This window comes from Metopolophium dirhodum, chromosome 1 (genome assembly GCF_019925205.1).
Source record: "Metopolophium dirhodum isolate CAU chromosome 1, ASM1992520v1, whole genome shotgun sequence".
NCBI lineage: Eukaryota > Metazoa > Arthropoda > Insecta > Hemiptera > Aphididae > Metopolophium > Metopolophium dirhodum.
The window spans coordinates 60,092,476-60,115,418 of NC_083560.1; the positions used below are offsets into that span (position 1 = coordinate 60,092,476).

General features: G+C 26.8%; 2 protein-coding genes across 4 annotated transcripts; one reads left to right on the forward strand and one right to left on the reverse strand.

Moving 5' to 3' along the window:
• Positions 1-1,776: 1,776 nt before the first annotated feature.
• Positions 1,777-10,668, reverse strand: LOC132934499 (membrane-associated guanylate kinase, WW and PDZ domain-containing protein 1-like). 3 transcript variants are annotated; one of them, XM_061000807.1, is made up of 17 exons: positions 10,230-10,668; positions 9,245-9,441; positions 8,368-8,512; positions 7,711-7,901; positions 7,570-7,650; positions 7,307-7,504; positions 6,706-6,894; positions 6,278-6,549; positions 5,574-6,214; positions 5,360-5,504; positions 4,763-4,961; positions 4,117-4,242; positions 3,865-4,032; positions 3,744-3,784; positions 3,518-3,679; positions 2,952-3,096; positions 1,777-2,882 (listed from the first exon to the last, which is right to left on the reverse strand). In XM_061000807.1, the coding sequence occupies exons 2-17, from the start codon at positions 9,291-9,293 to the stop codon at positions 2,746-2,748; spliced, it is 2,889 nt and encodes a 962-aa protein (XP_060856790.1). In that variant the 5' UTR covers positions 9,294-9,441; positions 10,230-10,668; the 3' UTR covers positions 1,777-2,745. The 3 variants fall into 3 exon arrangements, with proteins under 3 accessions (XP_060856790.1, XP_060856789.1, XP_060856791.1); XM_061000806.1 differs by having other exon boundaries at positions 7,711-7,913; XM_061000808.1 differs by having other exon boundaries at positions 1,777-2,834; positions 7,711-7,913; positions 10,230-10,666.
• A 2-nt stretch (positions 10,669-10,670) lies between these two features.
• On the forward strand, positions 10,671-14,234 carry LOC132934500 (estradiol 17-beta-dehydrogenase 2-like). Its single transcript, XM_061000809.1, is given in 6 exon segments — positions 10,671-10,919; positions 12,401-12,566; positions 12,568-12,976; positions 13,034-13,186; positions 13,300-13,452; positions 13,516-14,234. Coding segments are annotated over 6 exon segments (1,311 nt in total). The 5' UTR covers positions 10,671-10,893; the 3' UTR covers positions 13,920-14,234.
• The last annotated feature ends 8,709 nt before the right edge of the window (positions 14,235-22,943 follow it).

Here is a 22,943-nt window from a genome sequence, read left to right on the forward strand (position 1 = left end):
GTTTAACTGATCATCAACAATTATTTACGAAGGTTAAAATATATTAACGTCGAGAAAATCGATTTGTTAGTGGAGTATAATCGAACGTCAGTTAGTGGCGTCATTTATTAGGTTTAGGTTGGTGGTGACTGGTGGTTATTCAGACATCGGATGAGGCCATGGGGGTGACTGCAACTTTTAAAGTGGGCAGGTCGCAGGACGGTGGCATGACCTATAAACTAAGGTTTAGTTTAAAGGTCTATGGGCTATGGCGGGTAGTAACTCGATAGGACTGTTGGACTTGCTGGCTGTTGCCGTTCAAGTGTTCAACTGTTGTATAGTACTATAGTAACTTAAGCAATTATTTTGAGATATTTGAATTAAGATGTTTTTTATTATGTTATGGACCACACAGTGGATTCAGGAAAGTACGGGTATGGAACACAATTTTAGACAAAACTTCCTACAATTTCTAAAAAATTTAAATTAATTTTATATTCAATAATTTGGTAATCTTTACATTTTTCCAAGGCTACAAATAGAATTTCAAATTAATTAATCATTATAGTATAGGTAGGTACTCGTTTAGTCCGTTTAGGTATAGTATAGCCGTATAGGTTTATGAACGTACCTACTAGGGTAGTATATTTTAATAATATAATACACTAGGTATTTGATTGATCTTGAATCCCGGAAAATAAGAACTTTTAAAATTTAGTTTATAGGTCTACGCTAATATCCATTGATATCATAATTTGTTTAGAAATATAATCGATTCGTGATCTTACCTGTCTCGTTGACTTACCACACTCTTCCCTAGTTACTGCGTATTATACCTAGAAGGAAATATTGATTGCGCGCCAAACAAAAAAAAAACCCGTTCTAAGTTCACAAATTAAATTCAAAAAAAGGTGGGTAAGTGGATCTGTGGATGTCCACTCTGCTAAATAGTAGGTTACAAGTGGGTCAGTGTATATGTATAAACATGGATATATGTATAGATATATATATATGTGGGCATAACTAAATTCTTATTTAAATAAAAAAATTAAATGTAAAACTAAAATATCCTGCACTAGAAAATATTATGTATTACAACCGTGTAGTAGAAACTAAAAACTATTTAGCATATTTATTATTATAAAGTAAAATAAACTTGAACTATGAAGAAATAAAATTATTAAGGAAATAAATATTTGAAAATTTAATTTTGTCCTAGTATTTTAATATTGTTTCAAGAATAGATAAGCTTATTTATTTAAGTATATACAGTTTACACAATTATATTCTATGAAAAATTTGTATTTATTATTTCATATTACAAACACACTATGAATAAAACATTTATATTATTAATTTATTGGTGTTAAAAAAATGTTCTGCTTATTGCTCTAAAAGTAATATTATATAATTTAAAGTAAACATTTAGCAACAAAATTATGCTGTTTCATTGGTCCCAGAGATAAGTTATAGTTTAATACTTTGACTTAAAAATAAGTCAACAATTAAATTAATCTTAAATACATAATAATAATTAAAGTCTCAAAGAATTCATTCATAATACTAGTATTAAGAATGATTCATTATAGATCTTTCATAATATAAAATAAAATAATTGAGACTATTTTATACAATTTATAACTGAGACACTTATCATATTTAAAACAAACTTAATAGAATGTAATTCCGTTTATAAAATTCTTCATTTATCAGTGTTTTAACTTTTTTAAATTCACTAATCAGTCGCTATCTATATTTATACCTATAAGGTTTAACTTTAAAACAATTAATTAATAATTTATTCATAATTAACTTTGGTTTTAATAAATTAAAAACCAAGTATACATATCTTTATTATTTGCAAAAATTACATTCTATGAGGGCATGCTTGACAATAAAAATTATAGTAAAAAAAAAAAATGTAATATAATAGTATCAAATAATAAATTGATAGTTGCTAAATAAATACTTGAGATTAAAATGATAAATTAAAAAAAATATACTGATTTACATACATTAAAGATAAAAAAAAATTACATAATTATTGTTCATAACATGTCATGAGTTTTGTTACTATGATAAAATATTTGGTGTAGTTTTCTTAATAAACTATAAATAACACGGAACAAGTAAATATTATATGGACATTAATCGCAATTAAACTATATAATTACCTATCCGATTGTTTTTGTGGTTTTAGAAAATATAACAAATTATTGATAGATCTTTTAGATGTTATGTACAAATTACTCAGTTCTGTTCTATAAAATAAATATTGAAAAAATTATGGCATTTGATTCAGGCACGTGAAACTGATATTTAAATTTAGCACCAAATATTATAAAGTTTAAAAAATGTTTAATTTTGAATTCATCTCTATGGCATTTTACATCACTACTCAAGAAAAAAATACTGGTTGAAAAAATGAGATTCAATAATTGAGTTAAGTAGTGATGTTAGGTATAGTAGGTGAAAATTTAACAAATGGGTGCTAAATAATAAAAAATATTATGAAATGTATTTTTAAGGAAAGTTACCATGTTTAAAAAAATTGATAACATAAGATACATGTGTTAATACAGTTTTTTTTCTTAAAATAAGAAGTTATAGTATCTAAAACATTATGGAATGCAATTATATAATGACATAATATTAATTTTACTTTTTAAAAGTATAAAAATAAATAAATAATAATAAAAATAGTTGTTATTTATAATAACTTTTACAATTAAAAATATAATTATCAATTTGAACAGTTCCTGATAATCAGTTTGAGCACATATACTTTGTATCCCAGTAGGCTCTCGAATTGGACTGTAGTGAGGATATAGAATGAGACATATTCATTTTATTATCTAAATTAATCACAGATTGATTCATATTAGCAGATGTAAACATTTCTTCTATAAAATTTAAATACATCAAAGTTGAATTTTATTGCGCCTTAATATTGAATGCGCCATAAAAATTACCTTCAGAAGGTAGTTGTGGCACCCGGGTTCCACGACGAATAAGAAGTCGTACACACGATCCTCCACTGTGGATAATTTCTATGGCTTCAGCGTGTGTCATGTTCTTAGTATTGACTCCATTGATTTCTATAATATGATCTCCTACCTATAATTAATATAACAAATAAATTGTATTAGGAATATAGTCGAGCTGGCCACAGGCCATAGTCAAGATACATGGCATATATATAACAATAATCAAAATTCGAAAACTACGACACAGGCCAGAGTTGCGAATACTTCGCAAAACTAGTACAACTGTGATTATACTTATTTAATTTGTTATGCCGGATACAAAAAATGTGAAATTTATTAGATTATTAAATTTAATGCGAAGAAACTCCACATCAATTATGAAACAGTCAGAAGTGTTCCAGAATCAAAAAGTTAAGCGTACAAAAAAAATAAAATAAAAGATTACAAGGCAATTGGTATTTTCCAAAACTTTTGAAGTAACATAACCATATCATTTTTTTTCATTCACATTATTCAGTAGTACACACTAAAGATAAATATTTTCTATATACCCTTAAACGCCCATCGATAGCTGCAGGTCCATTCTCTGCAATTTGTAACACAAATAGAGACATATTTTGAAATTCACGACCACCTCTTATACTGAAACCAAATCCTTGAGGCCCTCTCGTTAATTCAACCGCATGATATTGTTCTTCTTCTAAATCTTGGTCCTACACATTAATTAAATATATTAATTATATCTATATATATTTAAATTAGAATAAATATTAATACTTTGTTTGACATTGGTAGAGAAACTGTGCTAGCAGTATCATCTGAAAAAAAATATGTACATGAGAATTATTAACTTCAATAAAAACATTTTAATAATATTGTATGTTTGCTGGTAGCTTACCATTAGGCGTTCCAATGGTTAATGTAACTGTTGAACCAGAATCTTTAATCATGTTTACTATGTCTCCATGCGACAAGTTAGTTATATTCGTATTGTTGACAGCAAGGACATGATCTCCTAAATGAATTTGGCCATCTCTAAAGGCAGGACTGCCTTCAATAATTCGACCTATGATATAGATTATGTAAAAATACAAAGTTTTTACTACTATGTTTACTATTTAAATAATAAGATCTAAAAATAACCATTTACCAATAGTGGGTCCTTTGTTTAATGATGAAATTACTACAAATCCAAATCCTTCTTTATCTTTTTTAGTTAATGTTACATCGTAAGGATATTCAATATCAAGATGTTGTTTTGTAGAATTTGATATATCTATAATTTGAAAAATGCATGTGTAAATTATCATTTATTTTTAGTTTTTAACTATTATAATAACAACTTAGTAATTACAATAAATATTAGGAACAAAATACAAAACAATGACCCATTGAACTATTATATAATTATACAATGTATATAAAATATCTGACATATTCTAAAATAAATTCAATGTAAAGTTGACTTATCTACTTAGTTTACATAATACATACAATTATATAACTATTATACTATTGAATATAAAAAATTCAGGAAAAGATAAACAATCGTGGGGGGAGGGGGGCAGAAGAAACAAGTGAAATTGTAATCACAATTATTTTAATAATGTAATGTAATTAAACTATTTTAAACAAAATGTTTTTTAATTATTAACTGTTACATTTCAGCTAGTCAAAATTCTATTATTTTTAAATTTCCATACATACATTTTCTTTGAGTGAAATATCTATATTATAGCCTGAATGTACCTTTTTCAACCTAATCTGTATAGTGAAATTATATTAATTTTACTTACAATTGGGCTTTAAATTGGATTTATGCCGAATACCCAAAGTTACTCGACCACTACGAGCGGCTTGTCCCATCAAATTAATAACATAATCATGAGATGTATTTATAGTAGATTGAGCATCAATACTTATTATTTCATCTCCAGTCATTATTCTTCTGTCTAAGTCAGCAGATCCTTCAGGAACAATATGACCAACTGATACCTTAAAGATTTAAATGCATTAAATGCATGTGCATGAATTAATAAATGAAAAACTAAACTAAATAAAAAAAAAAAATTCAATTCAATAAAAGATTGTTTAAATTAATTTATACTTTACTGCATACTGTACTAAATATTAATTATAAGAAAAATATATTTTAATATAAGGTATATAAATAAAACTTGTATTTTTATTCAAAACAAAGAACTATTAATTTATATTTTAAAGATAAAAATTCCAAAACATTTTTTTTTTTACATTAATTATATTAATATAAAATATAATTTGAATGATATTTATATTTTATTATTTACTTTAGACTACAGATATTTCAAAATGTCCAAAAATATTTATAGTCAAGTTTTTATCACTTATAATTTAAATTTTTAAAAAACTACCTGCGAGCCTTCTTCTTTTCCACCGACAATTCGAAATCCAAAACCAGATTCTTGTCTTTGTAGAGTAACATAACTGATATTTTGTTTTAAATTTTCATTATTAAGTTGATCAATTTCATTTATTTCATTGTTGTTATGTAAATACCTAACAAGAGTAAAAAAGTCAATAATTGATATTTTTAATAAAATCCTAATTCTATCAATGAATATTTACCTCACTTCATTTTTGGACGCATTCATCTCATAATGTTCAAAGCTCATACTTTGAATTGATTTAGATAAATGATTAGAATAATGATCAGATTGTGAATTCATATAAAGTCCATTAGAATGATTAGGCTGTAGGTTAATATAATGTCCAGTAGAAGGATCAATCACTCCATTATATATTGATGGAGGAAGAAACATTTGGGTTGATGGTGAACTTACATGCATCCATGAATCACCTCTATGACAATATTCATCAAGTGGCATACTATTCATTACATAAGGATCAGATGATCCATTTTCATGTATGTTATTTTGAATGTTAGAAACTTGTGTTCTATTATCAATGATTGGCGTTTTGGGTCTGTTGATTTCATGTGTTCGATCACCATATGAATCAATCGTTGGAGTTTTACTTCTATACATATTTTTTATATCTCCTTTTTTATTTTTGACACGGAATTTATCTGGTGAATTTAGAATGCACCGTTGTATAGTAATAGCAGCGGATTCATTGGTTTGACAGTCTTTTAATACTTGAACTACTTTATTATGAGACATGTTACGCACAATTATATTGTTTATATCGATAAGAATATCACCTTCCATTAACTCTTGACATCTTTGTTTATCCAGTATTTTTTTAACCTATAATACAATAAATATTCAAATATATTAGATGCAATAAAAACTTTTAAATAGATAATTAACCTTTTGTCCATGAGCACTGTCTGCTATAGTAAATCCAAAACCCATTGCACCTTTTACTATTGCCATTGTTAGGTATAATGGGGCAGGCATATGCTCTTCTAAGATAAGATCTGTACTATTTGGTCTGGCAATACTCATAATTTCTTCAGAAGCATACAAATCAGGCATAGACTTGACAGACTGATTACATAATTCATTAGATGTAGATCTATTATCAACTTTCATCATGTATAGTTCTCTATCAACATATGATAGATCATCTAATTGCCGGTCTGTTAATTGAAAAATAAAAAAACACAATGACATTCAAAGAAAACGTAAATGAAATACTTAATAGATTGTTGCATGTAGAAAATACAGTATCACAATATTAATGTATTTTAAAATCTCTGTATCATAATATTTAATTATTTAATTATTTTTTTTACCCGAATTTCCAACTGCAACAGTTGTAACAACTTCTGTATTTGGATCATTTGGATCAAATGGTAAAGGATAACCTCTACATACATCTAAACATACAGTTTCACCTGGGATGATGCCTTGAAATACGCTAACCATATCATGATGTGTGTATCCAAGTACACATTTATCATTGACATATACCAGCACATCTCCTAAAAATACAAAGTTTTAAATTATATGATATAAAATATATGGTAATACATAAGATAGTTAAAAGATTTTGGGAAAGTAACTTAAAAAAAAAAATATAATTAGTTTTTATCTGGAAAAAAGTAACTTAAATAATTGTAATTTAAACTATGGTGTATTTCATTTAAAAAATGCATAATAATTATTAAGTCTTGATTAGAAAAAATATTTTTAATTTAAAAAGGGTTAAATAAAAATTCCCAAATAAAAAACAAATTTAAGATTGATTATAATGGTAGAAAACTGACTTCCTAGTAGGTACTTAATATTTTTTTTTTACTAATATTTAAAAATAATATTTGTGTATCGATTATAAACTTGATAAAATAATGACAAATATTGAATAAAATAATATTGTAATACTTTTTTCTTTACCTGTTTGTAATTTTCCTTCTAACCATGCCGGTCCATTTGGCACAACAGATTTAATTTGAAGAAATTCTTCTTTAGAATCGTCTCCTCCAACAATAGTAAATCCTAATCCACGGATTGATTTTACAAGAGTTGAACGAATCCGTTCTCCAACTAGTTTGTGTGGATTGGTAGTAAATATATTACTACTGATACCAGAATCTAATAGAAAAAACCATCGTAATATTAATCTTTAAAACTTCAGATTAAAAAGAAAAAAAACAAACCTTGTTTTATTGAGTTAATGTTTTCAAAACTATTTGAAGTATAATTTGGAATATTATCTTGTTGCTCATCAATTTGATCTCCTTAAATAAATACAAAATAATTATTGATCGTTAATAAAATTAATGAATTAAAAATGTTACCCTGTATAGCATTTTTAGCTTGAAGCACAGGATTTTCATATTGTGTTTGTCTATTCACATGATCAATGTAGTATGTACCATAAAGTGGATCATCAATCCTTTCCCAACCATAGGGTAGTTCATCATCAGAACAGTCTTCTAACTGTTTCTTTTGAAACTTTGATAACCTCGGATCTAACCAGTGTGATGTACTAGAATTATGACTATAATAAATATTAAAACCCACTATTAATACAACAAAAACAAAATACTCCATGTATAGAAATATACATTTTTTAATTTATAAAAATCTAGAATCTTATTCTTGTTGATAATTTGTTATTAATAATGAAGGTATATAAAATATAATTATTGTTAAATAAGTATGTTGTTTAACTGAAACGTTATACTTAAAAGGTAATCATTTATAATTGTTAACTTCTATGTTTACATAATTGTATAACTATGTACTAATGATTTAATGATAAAAATGTGAAATTTACGAGCTTTTAATTTTTGTGTAAAAATGTATTTAGCAGTTGAAATAACTTACTCTATTCATTTATGAAACAAGAACAATTTAAATGATATCCAGATTGAAAAATATTTCAAAAAAGTACATGATATCTATCTTTGTTGTACATTTAACATTAATTTAAGTATACAAAAAATACTCACTCAATAAAATAAACTTCGCCATTTTTGGTATAGGCTTTTTCCCATTTTGGAGGGAGTGGCCCTAAATCTAAAGTATCCGACAATGTTGAGTCTCTTGAATGATTATATGCATTATTTTTGGTACTAGGCCCGTTTAAGTATTCTTCTGAAACAAATACAAGTTTAAATAAAAACATAAGAAATAGGTTAGGCGAATTTATTGTTTATGATCAAATAAAAAACTACAGTACAATTCAGTAAATAGGTTAAGACAATATAACTGATCAGTTCAATTATTATAGTAGAACTCTAGTCAAATACATAACAATTTAAATTTTATTAGGTGATATTAAAGAAAAATAATATATACTCAAAAAATCCTTATCTGAAAACAATGACAACTTGTTTGCATTTCTAAACTATACAAGCATATTTAGTCAAATAAAATAAATATTCCATTATTTGTTAACATAATCCATATAACCTAGTGAACTGCTCATAGGTATGTAACTGTCTTTTTTTATTCAACAAATGTTTACTGCCATTTATTACATATCAAATAGTAACATTCAAAAATTATATTTATATATTTCTATATTTATTGGTGACGCTAAATCAGTTTTAAATTCTTAGATTTAGTCTCGGCTTTTTTACTGATAGTTAAGAATTATTTTATTTACTAGTAAAAATATAAGTAGGCATCTGTGGATCTAAAACTGTATTTACATCATCATAACCAAATAAAATTAATTATATATTTCCTTATTGTAAAATAAACAATTAGGTTGATAACACAATATTTTACTACAAGCATTTGTAACAAACAAATTTAAATTAAAAAAATTGTAGTTTTTAAGATATTTTTATACTTATAGAAAAAAAAAAATTGTTTGCTTACCGTTATTCATAGGATGTTGAAGCTTATCTTGCATGTTATCCATATTCATGGTATTTAATTATATATTGTTTCATTTGATCATAAAAACATTCTATTTTTTAAGATAATTATGATTTATAATCATAGCATTTATAGAGCAATTCTTCAACAAATAATGTGTAGTTGTATCCCGGAGTTCAGTGGTACATAATAATTATCTACATAACAGAAAACATTTTTGAACAAAGCTCAAAGTATATAAAAAAAAAATAGGAACTTGATAAAATAATCATTTTAACCTTTTGAGTTATTAAATAATTGTACAGTCTAACTTCCATTTAAAGAAATTTTCAGTTTATCAAATTTCATTACCTAATAATTTATTTGTTTCACTGTTTAATTAATTAAAAATTGTTAATTAATTTTCATTATAATTTATAGACATATTATGTTTATCTATCTGAAAATAATTTATTTATATGATAATTGCACATTTATCTATATGTATTTGTTTGTACCCCCTTAATTAAGTATGATTACAGTTGAACGTCTTGTATTTTTGACAGGTATTGAGTTTAGTAAGACATATTATTTATTTTTTCTTATGAATAAGAACGTTAATTGCAAATTATTTTTCTAGCTAATCATTAGAATGTTAACACAATTTCATATTTACTGTAGGTACATACATAGAGTGTACAAATTGTAAATAACATTAAATAACCTAATCATGATTGAAACTAAATGTTATCATAAAAACAGTAAAAATCAAATAAATAGTATAATAACTCTCATGATACAACGGACTTTGTCGCTAGGCAGCAGGCACGTTACTGTGACGTAAAAAAAGGACATTACCTAGTTTTGTTACAACACAATAGTTTTATCGCTGTACTAAAAAGGTAAAAATACAAATAAACACACTGTCCATCACGTGACACGAGTACGAACCAAAGTGCATTATTTGAGTGATGATCGCGATATTTCTACAAGTGCGGGTACTTACCTACTTACTCATTTCTTACGATTCCAGCATCTCTCCAAGCAGTCTAAGCCCGTTTACATGTAGCCAACGAAATGAAACGACGACGGTATCGCACCGACCTGATGTCGAACATGTGAGGGTCGCGTCCAACGGGTCGGGTAAACGAAAAACTGGCGGTTTGTGCGAGGGCAGAAAGACTGTGTATGTGTGCGCGTGTGTGTGTGTGTCTGTGTGTGTGCGTGTGTTTGTGTTTGCGTATTTGTGTGAGTGAGTGCGCGCGCGCAGGCGACCGTGTGCGAGAAACAGGAAAATATAATACAAAAACGTTTGTAATAACGCACACAAACGAACGAAAAAAAAAATTACACAACGAAATAAATGTAAAAAGTACAACAGATCTTACAATTCACCGTGCACGGTTCGAAAATATTTAGGTTTCGATAACACGAGGGGAGTGCCTCCGTCGGGCAACACGGACTACATTAACAGTGGTCACCATGGTGAACGTGCCAGCAGGTGTCAGCAACCGCACAGCGCCAGCAGCTACGTCATGTCGTCATGGCATCCCCTGATCGCAAATCATAATCAGTAATCAGTTATCACTTATCAGTGATAAACATTTACGCTTTTATTCATGTCGACAACTTTATCAAAATAATAAATAGAGCATATAACCATATTACCAATGATTTTACGGTTAAATAAAATTAGGTAAATAGGTCATATTATTATATTGTAAGTTAAACTAAATTATTATAAATATATAAATCGTATAATGAATCGTATTAATGATAATATAGTATTAATTATTTCATTATTTATTTAATTATTTAATACCTAATTAATAGTTCAAAGTCAAAAATGTGGATGTGTTTAAACTAATAATAATAATGAGAAAATAGTAAGTTATAAAATTATGGGTTAAAGTTTCTTCTATATTAAATATTATTGTGTTCAAAGTCAAAAATGTGGATGTGTTTAACTAATAATAATGATAAATAAAAAAGGTAAACTTTATAACTACATAACTATGTCTAGCTTTAGTCATACTTGATGAAAAAAAATGTAATATTAATTGTAAAAGTGAAAATATAAAAAAAAACATAATTATAAAATCAAATATCAATACATTCTAAATCCATTGCTCTGCTCAGTATTTAAAAGGTGTCACATAGATTTTGATGTATTTTTTGATATGTACATAATTAAGGTTTATTGTAAGACTAACGTTTAATGACAACATGTTTTTGTAGTGAAAGCATGAAACATAATATGGTAATTTAAAAAAAATGTTTGATAGTTTTTATACATACATTACTATTAACTTACCAGGACCCAGGATGTTGATGATAAAATGTGTTTTGGAACATCATAGATGATGTTTTCCTAATTTAATTATGTTTCAATAACATACAAATCTATATAACTAACTTTAATTTTAGCGCATTTTTTGCAATTGATAGAAAAATACTAGGTAGTTAATTATTTGTGTTATTTTATTTTTATATTTTCCACCAATCAGACAACTTAATTTAACCAAATACAAAATTACTTAAAACAAATTTTTAATTATTTTCTAGATTAAAACCAGTTTTAAATTTAAATTTAAATCATGTATGATTACAAATTGTAATTTTTAATCTTAAAATTAATAAATAATTTTACTAACTTAATAAGTTCTATGAGCGTTGTTTAAATGTCATTAACATGTACAGTATTTTTGATGTCATGTATTTTTATAGGTTTTAAGGCATCAACATCCGATCCTTACTAATAAAAATAGTAGATTCTATTTGGTAATGAATCAGAAGAAGTATCTGATATAGAATCTTCTATAATTAACCCTAATGGCTGTAGGTTTTATTTCTAAACTAGTAAAGTTGTTATTTTAAATTCATCTTCTAATTTAACCATTTGTTCAAGAATCAATTTACTTATTGAAAAAAAGTGATAATAACTAGTACATTATATGATTTGTTTGTCATTTAATGAAAGATGGAACCAATGTTTATATTTTTTTATACAACTATACTTTAGACTTAACTCTAGTAATGTTTGAAAATGTATAAACTGGGATTATAAAAAAAAAATGTAAAGTATTGGAATGCTATTTGTGTAAAAATATTTTTTAAAACATGTGTATTGTATTGGTATCAATTTAATATGTTAAATACATTTTTCTTTGTTGACAGATCTAAAAAGTGTCAATGTGTTGTAACAGTTATGTCAATCATGAAAATATTTCAGTTTATCAATGTGAGAAATCATTATGTAATACAAAGTTGTTTGGTAATATCTTTTATTACTGTAACAATTTGGATAACAACAGTTCTAAGAAAAAAAAAAAAAAATAAGTTACAATGCTCAACAATGTGTCAACAAAAAAAAAATTTCAATTCCATTGGTTATTATAACAGGCTGTGACACAGGTCTTGGATATTCAATTGTTACGAGGTATTTAAAAGGCGAACATTTGAATAAAAATCAAAATAACAGTAAAATATATAATATGCTATTTTCCAATAACAAAGCACTATTAGTCCCAAATAAGATTGCAATAATTGCATTTTGTTTGAATCCTAATAGCCCAGGTGCTAAATGCTTAGTTCAACTTTCACTTGAAAATAATAATATTCAACTGTTCGTTAGACAATTAAATTTAACTGATAATGATTCTATTAAGACTGGTGTCACTTTTGTTACTGATCTACTTCAACAAAATGTTGATACAATTGGCCAACACAATGAAACAGTTGTTTTAAAATATGGTATGTGCAAAATATAAAAGGTTAAATAAACTAATTTAATAATCAAATCAATTTTAGAACTACATGCATTGGTCAACAACGCAGCACGAATGGTGATGGCGGAATATGAATGGCAAACTTCAAAGATGATAAAAGAGCAATTTGAAGTTAATATTTTAGGTCCAATTAAGTTAACTGCTATGTTATTGCCTACATTTCGCAAAGATAAAAGTAAAAATTTCTAAATAATTAATAATGTTATGACTATTGTATATTTTTTATTCTATACTTGTTTTAATCAAAATAGCAACTTTTAGAATAAACATGAATAAATTAAACTACAGGTCGTGTGATAAATGTAATTAGTCATTGTGCATATCTCCCACTTCCCGGAGTATCTATTTATGGTGCTACAAAAGCAGCAGTGCGTGCATGGACACTTGGAACAAGAGTTGAACTTGATATTCATGGCATAAAAATGATCACATTTTCACCAGGTAACAGTACAATAATTTATGATGAAATAAACAAAAGTTAATGCAATAATTGTTTAATTTAAGGATCGTTTTATCTTCATTCCTCCATTATGAATGGTCAACAAAGAATGATTGATTATAAAGAAATGTGCAATAATATGAATAAGGAGCAATTAGCTTATTATGGTGCTTTTATGTTTGCCTATCAAAATTATTTGGGTAATATTGATGTATACATTAGTCCTCCAGAAACAACCATTCCAAGCACTAATAAAATATATTGTCAAATGGATGATGCACTATGGGCAGTCCAACCCAAAGCTGAGTATAATGTACGTGAACCTTGGCGTTATAGAATCTATTTTGCTGTAGCTTGGACTCTATCATCATTAGGTTTACATTATTTTAAGGATAAGGTTGTACGTCAATTTGTGGCTACACCACAGTTTCATAATGATATTGCAAGTCAAGTTGAAAATGTCTCATAAACAGGATTTTGAACTTATGAAATGTGCATATCTATACTGAATTTAGCAAAACATAGCAAAGTATAAATGTAAAATGTTTCAAAATATTACAGTGAGTTCAAATATGAAATTGTAATTTGCTTATTTATACCTATTTTTACATATTATATTACTACCTATGTATTGTATTTATTAAAATAAAGTTTGATAACCAATTAGTAATTAATAATTATCACAAATTAAATTATTTAAGTTTAAGAAAATAATGAATAATGTTGAATCATATTACATACATATCATGTACTATAAGAAAATAATATACGTATTTATTGCTCAGTTGCTGGTTACTTCATTGAGTAGTCACAAACATGCTCTCACGCATGTATAAATAAAATGTAGCCTTTTGGTACTATAACTAGGCAATAATAAAAATATTCTAATTTTTGGCATTTTTATCATTGCCATGAAACGTATTGTATTATACTATAATAAACATTATAGGATAGTTACTTTTCGATTGTCTTCAGGTTTTTGAGTGTATGTGCATTTTCTTTTTTCTTTTACATATTTATTCAAGTTTAAAAATGTCAAAAACAACAATCAGATTATTTTTTATAAAACTATAATATACAAGAATTTAGTTCTGCACCTTTAATTTTTATTGTCAATTTGTATTTAATCCAATTTTATAAAAATGCAACTTTTTTTTTTTACTATTATATAAACAATAAACCCATATTATAATAAATGTTATATAAATCCTAAACCCTACTGACTACTAATAAATATAGTTATCGTATATTTTGAATAGTAAAATAACTTATTAATTATAATTGTTATATCATGTCTAAATTTTAAACACTATTTATTTGTTAATATGTTCTTAGTTATTAAAACTAAATGTTTATTTTTCTTATGAATGTTCAGATGTTAAACATAATGATTGGATAATGGATTATGAATTTGTTTCCTAGAATATTATATATTAGATTATTATATCCTAGAAATTTCCATGAATAAGTAATGACTAGTAAACTTAATTTAGTAAATTTTGACACTGCATATTCCATGTAAATTTTAAATTGTTCCATTGAGTATATTTACTCAGTGATTGTATCAACATCCATGGTCATAATTTTGAATTTTGAATTTAAGTAGTTCTATGTTCCATATTTTAAAAAAAAATACATAAACTCGTACATACAATTATGGGTTGCATAAACAATTTATTAAATTGAATGGTTCACTAAAAATTTAATGAACCAATCACGGGCCACTAAATCTTGTTTAAAGGACCATTAGCTCACTATTGATTCATTAAATGTTTTGTGCAAACCGGTATACGATAGATTTTACTAAATAATTAATAAAATATTAAAATCACATATTCATTTATTTCAATTCAAATTTATTTAATAACAAATTGCAATTTATCATTTAATAATTATTAATATACATAATAATATAATATATCAACAAATATTATAAATAGCATTTACTTTTATTACAATCATGACTAAATAAACAGGCATATGGTCACTAGATATTTACTGCACGCATACATTTTTATACTTCCCCAGACTTAGAAGAAAAACTAATATCATGGGAAAAAATGTTATTCCCACTACTACATAGGAATTTTAATGTTTCAGCCAAATGTCAAGTCTGGGGAAAATGCGCAGTGATAGGAAATATTGGTTTTTTGGTGATCATGGTCATGATAAATCAATTTAGTGTTGCCAACTTAGTTTCTTAAAGTTTAGATCTATGGTCTGTCCAACGAGAGAACGCGCCCGCACCGATCAAAACTGGTCCCCCCGCAAAACCCTGCCACAGGGGAACCGGTTTCGATAGAATGGTGACGCGGGATCAGACATGCGCAGAATCAGCCAGTTCTCTCTCTGGACAGAGTATAGTTTTTTTGTGTTTCTCATTGTTGGGTACATTTTCAATCTAGTAGATGGTCTTTTTTCCGGTTTTTTATATTTTTTTTTTGTTTGCTTCAGTTTGTTTTGGTTCTTTAAAAATATAGTGGATTTTCAAGTATTTTCTTACTGTACTCCATACTGTACGTCCATTATTTAGGTATGTATACATATTTGGTTTTAAGCATGACTAATAAATAGATATGATCACAACTTCTGATACGCATTCCACCCTTGCCACGTCTATCGCGTAGTCCTCAGCTTCTATAATATCCTATTGACATTGACGACTAATGGAATGCGGAGAACGGCGATCAATGGTTTCGTGTGTAAAATAGTGGGGAAATGCGCAAACCTGGTTTTTTGTAATCATACCTATCTATTTATTTAGTCATGGTACGAACTTATTTGGTTAAAATGTATATGTGAAAGTTATGTAATTTTGGGTATGTATTTATATTTTAAGGGGATTCCATACCGTGATTTTCTGTTTTTGTCTAACACATGCGCGACATACTTTTTTAGACGTGTTTTTTTACCAAACATACCAAAAATTAATCACAATTTACTGACCCATTTAAAAATCTTCTCACATTCAACTTATATATATAACATTCCACCTAAATTTTTACTTACTCACTATCTAAATAAGAACAGATAACATTTCACACTTTTATATTTTATATTACTAATAATTTTCCAGTCAAGTCCCATTAATGGGTCGCTTCTTATTCCTATTTTCTTTGTATTTTTGTTCTGTCACCATATACATTTATTGTGCTAAATAGTACAGATTGTGCATATCTAAAAAAAAAAAAAAAAAAATTAAATAACTAAATATAGATACAGGGTATATTTATATTTTGGTGAAAACAGATACATATATTTAAATTTTAAAGTATATAAAAAGTATATAATCAATCTTTTATAATGAAACTAATTTATAAGCCAGTTAGTTATTTCATTGATAAACGTCGACCCCTTATTTTTGATTCTGAATCAAATCTATCAATTATAAGATGAAAATCAATTGGATATTCTTTATGCATATACAGCATTGCTAAATTGCTTAAGCATTCTTGATCCATACTTACTCTTAAATATGTTTTATATTAATGTATGGTAATATTGATAATATTGATAATATTAATCTGACTTAACATGGGGAATAATTTTCTTATATAATTGTACAAATATAATTTTAACATACATTTTTTTTAATAAATTAAAAATAGTTTAAATAATATTTAACTTAGAATGGGGGAAAAATAATAAGTTTGCTCCCTCATTATTTTTTCAGTGGGGGGGAGGCAACTACCCTCTCATGTCCTGTCAAATGCCGCCTATGTTTTAAAGATTATAAATTGGGTAAGCCTCAATATGTACAGAAGTTCAGACCCGAATGGCATAAGTCTATTCAACTATCATTAAAGAAATATTATTTGATTATTAAAAACTTAATGGGATTGGGAACTGATAATGCAAGTCTTATGGTTGGAGTAAATAAAGGTGTTCATAAACTATTTAAACATTATAACCCATATATAATTTTGGTTCTTACGATGTGTTGATTCGATTCAATTAGCCACTTTTCATGCTTGTTCAGAAACATTACCCAGATATCTTGATTTCCTTGTAAGTCAAACATATAATTGGTTTTCAAAGCCTACTTTAAGACAATAAAAGATTATTGTCTTAAAATAGGCTTTGGTAACAACCAAAATCTTTTTAAAGTTTTAAATGACAATCAGATGCCTTTTAATATTGTTAGAGCTTGAACACACGGTGGCTCTCTATAAAAATGGCAGTTTCTTGTATTATTGATCAATGTAGTGAATTAAAATTACATTTTAGTATTACCAGATCCAACGAAAAATGTTATACTGCTGAAAAGCTCTATACTATAGTCTATAGAATGTATAACAATAAACAAAATTTAGCATTTATTCTTAAATTTTCTTAGACCAATTTTATGTGATATTCTACGAATAAACAAGTTATTTGAAAGTAATAACATAGATCTAACTAAATTAGCTAATGAGGTATGTACATTAACTAAATTTATAGCAAAGTTTATAGTTGTTCTATCTTTAAGTTTTAATCCCATCACAAGATCTGATTTTTTTGACCATTTACATCCTAAACCCCACCTGGGATACTCTTTTGAAAATAAAATATCTAAATTAATAAAAGCTAATAAATTAACAAATGATCATGAAAATATTCTTAGAGATAGATGTATTAAATTTAATATACTCTTGATTAAAGAACTACAACAAAAATTACCTGACAATATAGAAATTTAAAAAAAAATGAAACAGCATAAAGATGAAATTAGTCCTTTATGTGAATTATTAGGTAACAACAAAATGTAATTGAAAAAATAGATCCAAAAGGAAAAAAAATTAGTACCTATTAAGTTGGAATGATTCAAATACCACTGCCACTTCTTTTTGGGTAGAAGTTAATAACTTTCAAGATGCCTCTGGTACTAATCCTTTTAAGGAGCTATCTGATTTCGCTTTAACCATTTTATGTTGTTCTTTGTCTAATGCTGAAGTGGAGGGTGTTCCAGTTCAATGAACATTATTAAAAATAAAGCAAGGAACAAAATGGGTATTTTTTTACTAACATCATTATTACAAATAAGATCTGGACTAAAAAAACATAATAAATGTTGTCATCATTTTCGGTTACCCTCTAAAGTTGTAAGACATATTGGAACTAATAGTATAATAGTATTTATACAAAATCTCAGGATGATAGTTTAAATAGTGCTAGTGATAGTTTGATAGACTCTTATAAATTTGTTTGTCTAGTGATATCTAATATTTTCTTAATTATCTAAGTATAGGTACCCATGTGATAAAAAGTATAAAAGTTTAGGGTTAGAGTCTAGTGCTTAACTATTTTATAAATTGTTTATTAGTTAATATTTTCTTAATTAACTAAGTAGGTACCTATGTTTTTGGTATAAAAGTTTATTTGTTATAGTTTAGTGCTATTTAATATTTTCTTAAATGCCTAACAATGGTTTTAGTATGTATGTATATAACAATTTGTTTTAAATTTAGTTTGATAATTTGCAAAATAAATAATATTATATTATAGAATTTTGATTTTGATGTAAAAGCATGAAAGTAACATGATCTAAAAGCATAAAATAACATACAGAATCTTTAGTTATAAATATGGGTTTTTTTTTTTAATAAATCTAAATTTATCTGGTTATTTTTATATCAGCTTTAGGTTTTTTTTTTTCATATAACACTTCTGGCAAGTAGCGACACTGATTCTTGATGATTACTATCTCGTCATTTTTAAGTTACCTTAATGAGTGTAATGGATGTGTTAAGTTTAAATATAATAATGAATCATTACGTAGGAAAAAAATTCTGGACGAAGATGGTCTGTCAACCTATGCACTACCTACGTATATTACTAAGTATATTTTATGAAATATTTATATTGTTAAATTAGTAATTTATTTTACTATTGTAGGTTAGTACCTACCAGCTACCTACTACCTATAGTTCGGTAGATTGGCTATAACTTTTGCCTAAAACACAATGTTTGTATTGTATTTATATTTTACTAGCTGCCACGAAAATACCTACTATATTCTATTTATATATTATAGCATATGACTATAAAAAATGATAATTAAAATAACACAGTAATGTTTTAAGTTTCTACAATTAAAGCTTTTTAAGTTCCAACAAAAAAACGTATATCGTTTGATGAGAAATATCTAGGTACGTGAAGTAATTACCCAAAAATATCCAATTTTGTTAAAATGCAAACTTCAATATTGTAACCGTATTTTCGATAATTTTAATTGGTATCAATCTAAACCTTGATACGAAACCTTGTATTAGATTTTCAAGATTTTTACCCAAGAATAAAAATTGTATCACGCTTACATAATAATCGAAAAAAAAAACTAAAAAGATTGAAAATGTAAAATATTTACTTCCTATAAAAGCAATATCTCTCAAAAAGCGTCAAAACATTTTTAAAATTATAACTTATTATTTATAGAAAATACTAACATAATACTAATATAAACAAAATATTAAAATTTCAAGTAAGTACCTAAATTTGTTTTGAATTACAACAAAAAAAAACAAAATCGATTTTGTCAAAAACTGGTGTTTATCCTTAGTAATTCCTTAAATAATCTAAAAAAAATATTATACAATTGGCAAAAAGTGTTAGTATACAAACCTACTCTTTACTATAGTGATCGACTACAATAATTGATGACATATTATTGTATGATGGATGTGTACGTGCGGGGAATGCGGCAATGTTTTTCCGTCACTACTCACTTTGCGCAATTGAGAAAAATATTAAATTCTTAGAAGTTAGTGTGGACGTGTGGATTGTCGTTCTTTTTCGTATATCGCATTGTTGAATGTTAATGTACCTATACTTAGTACCTATCTACTTTAATATTATTATTATTATTATTTATTACCTATACCTACGTGACGTTCTGCGTGGTCGTTGTAACTTGTAGTTTAAGTTATTATTACTATGGTGAGTATAGTCTATAATTAAGGTCTAATTCCTTAAGGAATACATTTAATATAATAATTGAGGCCGTCGAGGTCGACGAGCGGATTCATAACTTAGTTTCCTGCTCCGATATAAATAATATTGTTGTCATCGGATAACTCAGCTGAAAGTCAGTGACCATTGTTATTAGTTGTAAAGTGTTAACCAAACTGATTTTCTGCTATGAGTTTTAACGTCCGCCAAAGTCTGTTGGTACAAAAATGATCGGCGAAATATATCTTGTAAATTACCTAATGTATTGCTGAGTTTCATTACGCCAATGAGAGCGTTGGGTGTTCGATTCGAATCGCGAATGCGTGTAGCTTTTAACTTTAATTGTGTATTGTATAGATTTAAATGTAATACCGTTGATTATATCAGCACCTATATGTATACAATGTTTACAATGTAGGTACCTATACAATATATGCTCAATGGTATTATGGTAATACATAATATAGGCATGAACTAAGATAGTATGGTATCTTAGTTCATGATATAGGTAACACAAAATGTAGAAAACAATAAGAGTGTTGATACTGAGACACTGAGTATAATCTGACGACGAATATAGGTAGGTTGTGAAAATTTAAGAGCCATGGATCATGCATGAATGCATGACGGTGCACTGCTATTTCTATTCTCTCTCTGGCTGAATCTGGCACACAGCACACATTCACGGAATAACATTTTTAACATAATTATGTTTTTGGGCTGGTTACAGATATTTTATTTTAGATTCTGAGCGAAGCGATAAATGTATTGATTTTACAATGATGTGTGTTTTTTTTTTTTATTTTTTTTTTTTTTTTGTGTCTGTCATCACCTTTTAGGACAGTAAAAGTGCTTGGATTTTCTTTAACAGTAACTTTTCTGATAGGAAAGTGAATCTAGTTGGTACTTTGGGGGGGGGGGGGGGTCAAAAGTACAAATTTCCAAGTAGTTTTCGAAAGCGACGTGAAAAACAAAAGAAAAATTAAGGAAAAACGGGAATTTTTACGCAAAATCTGTTTTCGAGAAAATCGATTTTGGTTTTTGGTGTAACTCTAAAACAAATGACCGTAGGGACATGACATTTTGACTGAATGTTTATATTAGCATTTACTATACACCATAAAATTTTGAAAATATGTTTACTCTTTTTGAGCTGTATACGGACATTGTCAGTTTTCAATTTTTTTAGTTTTTTTTTCTATAAATATCAATAAAATTTTATCTGTTGAGTAAAAAGCTTGAAAATTTAATAAGGCTCCTAGGTTATTGTTTCAAAGGCAGATGAAAAAAATTAAAAATCCTTAGTCACAGTTTTTATTTACAAGCATTTAAAGTTCAAATTTTGACAACATTTATCAAATTTATAATTTATTAATTATTTTGTAGTTAAAAATGTATAAAATGTTTAACTTTTATGGCTAAGGATTGAAAATTTAAAACAAGGCTCCATGTAAATAGGTTATATATAAATTACTTTATTCACAATAATATCATCAAATATACTTGGCAATATCATAGGCTGACTGACCGTTTTCGCTCAGAATCGTTTTTCTTATACAATGATATTATATCATTGAATTCAAATTTAACACTATCCATTACAGTGACCCACTTGTAACCTACTGTACACCAGAGCGACATCCACTTATCCACCTTTTTCTAAACGATTTTTTCTAACGCTTTGCGTATCACCATAGAAACGAATAAAATGTAAAAATTACCTAATTCCCTCTAGGTATTACATATTATACACAAATATACAATTAATAGTAACTTATTAATACATATTTATGATTCATATATTTTCTTCGAAATGGATATATCGAGTAACGTGCTACGTTTATGTCATACGATCACCACTTTAAATAAAATTATAAAACTACGATTCTTTTTTATGATTTATCTGTAAAACCACCTATTTAAAAATATAGAGGATAATATTATATTCTAGTGTAAAATAATATGTTTATTTTGTATAAATATTGAAAAAAAAAGGTATACATAGGTATATTTATTTAAAATTATAAAGCCCATATTTATAATAATCACTTAAAAATATTATCATCTATATCATTTTGTAATTGGTAATATTGATATACATGGTCTTTTTATTTTTTAAAAAAAATTACTATCTGTAAGACTGTATTTATTGGCGCAATGAGTAAATGTGGGCAAAGGAATACATGCAAGGTCCAAAAAAAGTATCGTAAAACGAATGATGATTTGTCAATTTTGGTATTATAATAGAGCAATCGTTAAAAGGTCTAAATTAATTTAGTTATTATTTTAGTTTTGTTGGTACAAGCGAATAACCAGAAGGGGTGTTTTGGGTGTTTAAAAATCCCCCCTTGACCGTATCATCCCTCCAAGTTTTATTTAAACATTATATTAAATCACCTCCTTTAAAATATCCTGGTTACTGTACCTATATTATGTACATTATAATACCTATACCTATCTATTACCCAGGAAGTCAGGAGACAGGCAAATCATGACTCATATTTGTAAGCTCACATACTAAATTTTAATTTTGTTGTGTAAATGTTGTCGTATATTTACAATTAGG